Source organism: Xyrauchen texanus, chromosome 38, assembly GCF_025860055.1.
Source record: "Xyrauchen texanus isolate HMW12.3.18 chromosome 38, RBS_HiC_50CHRs, whole genome shotgun sequence".
Taxonomy (NCBI): Eukaryota; Metazoa; Chordata; class Actinopteri; order Cypriniformes; family Catostomidae; genus Xyrauchen; species Xyrauchen texanus.
The window spans coordinates 20007686-20013552 of NC_068313.1; the positions used below are offsets into that span (position 1 = coordinate 20007686).

Sequence of the window (5867 nt, forward strand, 5' to 3'; positions counted from 1 at the left end):
TGTAGATCTAACTAAGGTTTTCTAGTTGTGCTTATATAAAATAACCTTAAGTTAAATTTACGTAAAAAGCATGAATATATATATATATATATATATATATATATATATATATATATATATATATATATATATATATTTTAAGTAAATCCAACACACAATCTTTCCCACCAGTGTACTGTTATATTTTTGGCGGTTACTATGGTAACTATTGTAATCTGCTGTTAGGGAAGCTTCTCTTTTTTGAAAGCATCTTACATTGTTTGAAGGAGGTCCCATTTTAATATATTAGGATTTTACGATTGTAACCATTACTGCAGTAACGCTTGTAATTTGGCGGTAGTTGCTATGGTAACCATTGTCATTGTAAAGAGAAGCCTTTCTTTTGCGGTCCGTACCAGCAGATGTCGCCATCCTGTCAGAATTTGTCTTTCTCTTTGTTGTCATCCTCACTGTTGAGCAGTAACTGAAGGACTGAGCGAGCGGCTGAAATGTGGCTTTTGTTTGTGTGGTGATTTGCGTCACATCTCCAAGACGATGCCGGAGCCGAACACCGAGATCCCTCAAGGCCTCACGCGAGGTCCGCTGCTGGTCTTCTGCACATGATGCGCATGATGAGAGGCTGCTGAGACTGGAGTCACGGAGGACAAGAGCATCCATGCTGAGCACTGAATAACTGTTCGGCCTATGAACATGTTATTGAGGTGAACATTTCAATGGGGATGCTTTTATGTTTCGCGGATAGTAGATTTAGCCTGCTTGTATTAGTTTAATGACGTGTGATATTAAGATGAGCCTAATCTTCAACCAGATTAGTTGAGGTCTGTATCCTGTTTATTCCATCTGTTTTATACTCCCTTTTTTTCCTCTGTTTCTTTTTTGAGTACGTTTCCCTAAAACTGCACTTAACATAAACGCGCCAGGATGCTACTTAAGAGAGTTTCCGTCAGTGCACGGTTCTGAATTGTGTTAGTGTAGCTTCATTATATTTGTGTGTAACTTTATATTTGTAATTTACCTCGCTGTTTTTACTCATCATTACAGATATTCACGGTAGGGCTGCCCCCAACCAAAGATTTTACTAGTCGACTAGTAGTCGTTAGTTTAAGCCATTAGTCGACTCGTTGTCGTTAGTTTAAGCCATTAGTCGTCTAGTTGTCGTTAGTTTAAGCCATTAGTCGGCTAGTAGTCGTTAGTTTAAGCCATTAGTCGACTAGTTGTCGTTAGTTTAAGCCATTAGTCGTATAGTTGTCGTTAGTTTAAGCCATTAGTCGACTAGTAGTCGTTAGTTTAAGCCATTAGTCGACTAGTTGTCGTTAGTTTAAGCCATTAGTCGGCTAGTAGTCGTTAGTTTAAGCCATTAGTTGACTAGTTGTCGTTAGTTTAAGCCATTAGTCGTCTAGTTGTCGTTAGTTTAAGCCATTAGTCGACTAGTAGTCGTTAGTTTAAGCCATTAGTCGACTAGTTGTCGTTAGTTTAAGCCATTAGTCCACTAGTTGTCGTTAGTTTAAGCCATTAGTCGATCTAGTTGTCGATAGTTTAAGCCATTAGTCGTCTAGTTGTCGTTAGTTTAAGCCATTAGTCGGCTAGTTGTCGTTAGTTTAAGCCATTAGTCGACTAGTAGTCGTTAGTTTAAGCCGTTAGTCGACTAGTTGTCGCACATTTATGATATTCATTTAATTACTTAAGTAACATTACTAATACTGTTCTACATTACAGAGAAATACTAAACCGTAATACTATATCAATTTTACAAGCGCATGCACGAAGCGAGCCGCAGCGACACCCGCAACAGCGGTAATGATACCGAATGTGTCGGAAAAACCAGCAAGGAGACTGTCTGAACATTTTGTAAATTTATAGAGAGAAATGCACATTAGTGTTGTGCCGACAGACGATGATCTCTGAGATCGACGATGGTCAGAGTGATCGCCAATAGCCTATGCCTTTGACCATATCAAAACGATATTTGGTTCGTTTTCCTATTAATGTATTACATTATTATTATTAGGCTATTATTATTATCAAATTAATTGACACGCGCTTGAAGAAACGCTTTATTATATTAAGAACAGATGACAGAAAACCATCTATGCGCATGTCTGACACGCGTTTGTACGGAGGCGTGCAGTCTCGTGGAACACACGCATGTAAAATGTTCTCACACTTTCTTTGTTTCTGTCTTCTGAATGTTTTTTTGTATCGTATCAGTATCGTATATGAGTGCATTGAAAATTAAGTTCATTTATTTAAAAAATGAAAAACTTAAATCAAATACATTTTTAAATTCAAACTGCATGCCAAACGAAAACAAAAAAGCAATTAAATTAATGAAGTGATCAAAAAAAAAAAATATATATATATATATATAAGGAACCACCTTTCCATTAACTGTCAGGCAAGTATCCGTCTAAACTTGCAGGTGGAAAATTACGTACACAAATAAAGACAGAAAAACAATTATAAATGCAAAAATAAAATTATATTGATGATAATAATCACTGAAATATAAATCATGGTTTGAGGTGAATGTGTTTTAGATTAGTTTTAATCACAGATGTAGGCTATAGGCAGCAGAGATGCGTTCACAATGAACTGCTCTGTGGAAATAAAGCGAACTGAACTCAAAGCACCTCCTGAACTGAGATGTCTGAGGTCATTTACAGCAAAATCACTAAAGCAAGAATAGGGGGTAGCCAATGTAATTGGATATTGCAATGTGTTGTGTGTCGTGAAGGAGGGAACAAAACAAATTTAAACTGAACAACACACATAAAGTTCAAAGTTTGAAATCAAGGTGTGTTGCTTTATTGTGTAGGCCTAACCCTGCTTAACAAAAATTACCCCATAGTACCACCTAGCGTCCAACCAGCGTTTTTGTCGGATTCCTGTGGAGTTATTTTGTTTTCTGCGACCAACCAATCAAAACTTGGTTGACCAAGATTCTTCTCATTGACTAACATTTGGTTAACTATTTGGGGGCAGCCCTAATTCATTGTAGTGTCTCAGTTATTATGAGGTCAAACTGCCAGTATAATTATCAAGTATAATTATACTAGAATTATTTATTTAGGACACTGATGTCACTACTTAAAGTTACATTTGAAAATTACTTAATTTTTATGAATTATTCCTGCTTCACTCTTTCACAATACCACATCAGTTACCCGAGGATTGATAAAATAGCCTAATATTGACATGGTTAGTTCAAATGGTCCATGCGTGAGGGTGACAATATGTGTTTGCATTTAGGAATAAGAGCTGTGGATAAGGTTGCCACAGTAACTTTTGGTCTAGTTTTGACACACCCTGACTCTAATATTTCTCAACTGTTAATGTGAAATCCATTGCTACCCCTCCAGACACACTTGAGTGGTTTTAGTGGTTATTCTTAAACAGAATCAAAGGAAAGCAATTTTAGTTCTTGCAAAAGTACAATTTTGAAACACAGTTGCTAAAGTGTTGTGGTGAGTACTGTTATGTATGACTGCTGTAGTATTTCTAAATTGGTGAAGTGTTATCTACATTGACAACTGATTGTGTTTTATTAGGTTTACAGAATAAAGATGTCACCGTTGGTGTTGGCAGTCGGAGCGTGCTTAGCTGGGTGGGTCGCTCTGTATGCTTTGCTGTGTTACACTAATGGCTCTTGCAGCTATGAATGGAACTGTCGTCTAGTTACACTATTCCATGGCATCCTTGCAGTCTGTATAACTGCTTATATTGGATACATAGATGGACCATGGGCATTCACCTACCCAGGCAAGAGTTTTAAAAAAAATTATTATGCATAATGAATAACATGTATGTTGAATGTTAAAGAGTTCACCCAAAATGTTAAACTCCTGTCCTCATTTCATCAACTTTATGTTGTTCCAAACCCATATGACTTTCTTTCTTCTGTGGAACACAAAAGGATATGTTAGGCAGCATGACAACCTTTGTCACTATGTACTTTTACTGTAAGGGAAAAATGGTGCAGTGAAAGTGAATGGTGACTTAGTTTATAAATCTTTAAAAAATATTTCAAGATTTTGTTAAAGTTTGGTCTGCTACAGTTTGATAAATATTTTTAGGATTTTGTACATCAAAGAAAATGATACGATGATATATTGAATAAATTGAAAGGATGTTTTCACCAAAAGACAGAAGTTATGACTCAACTGTGTGAAAATTAACACTGATGGTGACTAGCATACTGCCTAACATGTATTTTTGTGTTCCAAAGTAGAAAGTCATATGGGTTTGGAACAACACAAGGGTTAGGAAGTGATGACAGAAGTTTCACTTTTGAGTGAACTATCCCTTTAAAGTGTTTGTTCACTGTATGTACATCATTTGCAGGTACAAAGAACACACCCATGCAGATCACTGCCATGGTGGTCAGTCTCGGTTACTTCATCTTTGACATGGTCTGGTGTGTGTACTTCCGTACAGAAGGCCTGGTGATGCTTGCCCATCACACCATGAGCATCTTGGGTATAATGCTAACACTATGGCTGGGCGAGTCGGGTATCGAGTCCTGCGCAGTGCTGTTTGGTAGTGAGATCACTAACCCCCTCCTCCAGACTCGTTGGTTCTTGAAACACTCTGGCCGCTATGACAGCTTCCTTGGAGATGTGGTGGATGTTCTGTTTGTGCTGTTGTTTGTGTTCATGCGGATATTTGTTGGTGGCAGCATGTTGTACTGTGAGCTGATCTCTCCGAGACCCAAGTTCATCATTAAATGTGGTGGTGTGGCCATGTACATCCTATCCTGGGTGTTTATGGCTGACATTGCCCGTTTCGTATACCGCAAATCCCAGTCAAAATACAAGCTCTGGATGGATCAACAGAGAATGGCAGGTGTCAACAGGCAGGATGTGAAGAGAGACTGAAAGATCTCATATGCAACCAGCTGATCGGCCTCATTCCCGGCCTCATTAAGTGTTTAATGAGAACATACCAGCTAATACAGTGCTACAGCTAATGTTTTGATGTTTACATATTTTTTAAACAATATCAACCAATAAAAAGTTGATTTATGGTTTTTAAATTTAAACATTCAATATACACATGGGAAAGCATCTGTGCTGTATTAAAGCCCTTAATAGTTTTCAATGTTTTATTATTTGCCATTATGAATGAATATTGACAAAAATCTTACAGTCAAATTTAAAGCGATATATTTGTACTCATGAGGTTTAAAGTGTTTAAACTGCTCAGTAATATTTGATATTTTTGTAAACAGGTGTATTACTTGTGATAAATGAATTGTTACTATTAATGTTGCTAGTACATTCTTTTTCATTAATTTTTAGTGTTAATTTGAAAAATTCAGAAATTACCAAGAAACACTACTAAATGTTGTGTGTAAGATTGCTAAATAATTTGTGGAAGATTAATGGCTCGAATGGCAAAACAAATCCAGAGAGAATAACAAAATATCTGTTTTGTACTCGTTTTGAAATTGTTGAGTGAAGGCTTTTGGGGCCTGTTTGCATCAGTTAATCCGCTGTCATGGTGATCTGACCACACCACTGGATGAAATCAATAAACATCGTCATCATTATTACAATAAATCAGTTCTTTTTCGTCATTAATGTATTTTAGGGTGTGTTGAAGTCCTTTTTCGTATGTTAACTGCCAAATAGATTGTCTTAATGTGTGAAAATGTTAGTTTCTGACTGAAGGAGTGTGTTTCCTCACTGTAAATAATGGCATAAGTTGCAAGGATAATATTAATTGTGCCAGAACACTACTACTATAACTAGTAGTGTAATATTAACGCTTAAAGGGATGGTTTACCCAAAAATAAATTATTCTCGGATCATTTACTCACCATCATGCCATCCCGGATGTGTATGACTTTCTTCTGCTGAACACAAACT

At 36.8% G+C, this 5867-nt stretch overlaps 1 protein-coding gene across 3 annotated transcripts; it reads left to right on the top strand.

Annotated features, from left to right (window-relative positions):
* Nucleotides 1-448: 448 nt before the first annotated feature.
* tlcd5a (TLC domain containing 5a) lies at nucleotides 449-5536 on the top strand. Of its 3 annotated transcripts, none has more exons than XM_052110381.1 (3): nucleotides 449-701; nucleotides 3549-3759; nucleotides 4342-5536. In XM_052110381.1, exons 2-3 carry the CDS (start codon nucleotides 3564-3566, stop codon nucleotides 4872-4874), a joined length of 729 nt encoding a protein of 242 aa, XP_051966341.1. In that variant the 5' UTR covers nucleotides 449-701; nucleotides 3549-3563; the 3' UTR covers nucleotides 4875-5536. The 3 variants fall into 3 exon arrangements, with proteins under 3 accessions (XP_051966341.1, XP_051966343.1, XP_051966342.1); XM_052110383.1 differs by lacking the exon at nucleotides 449-701 and adding an exon at nucleotides 709-818; XM_052110382.1 differs by lacking the exon at nucleotides 449-701 and adding an exon at nucleotides 3341-3464.
* Nucleotides 5537-5867: the final 331 nt, after the last annotated feature.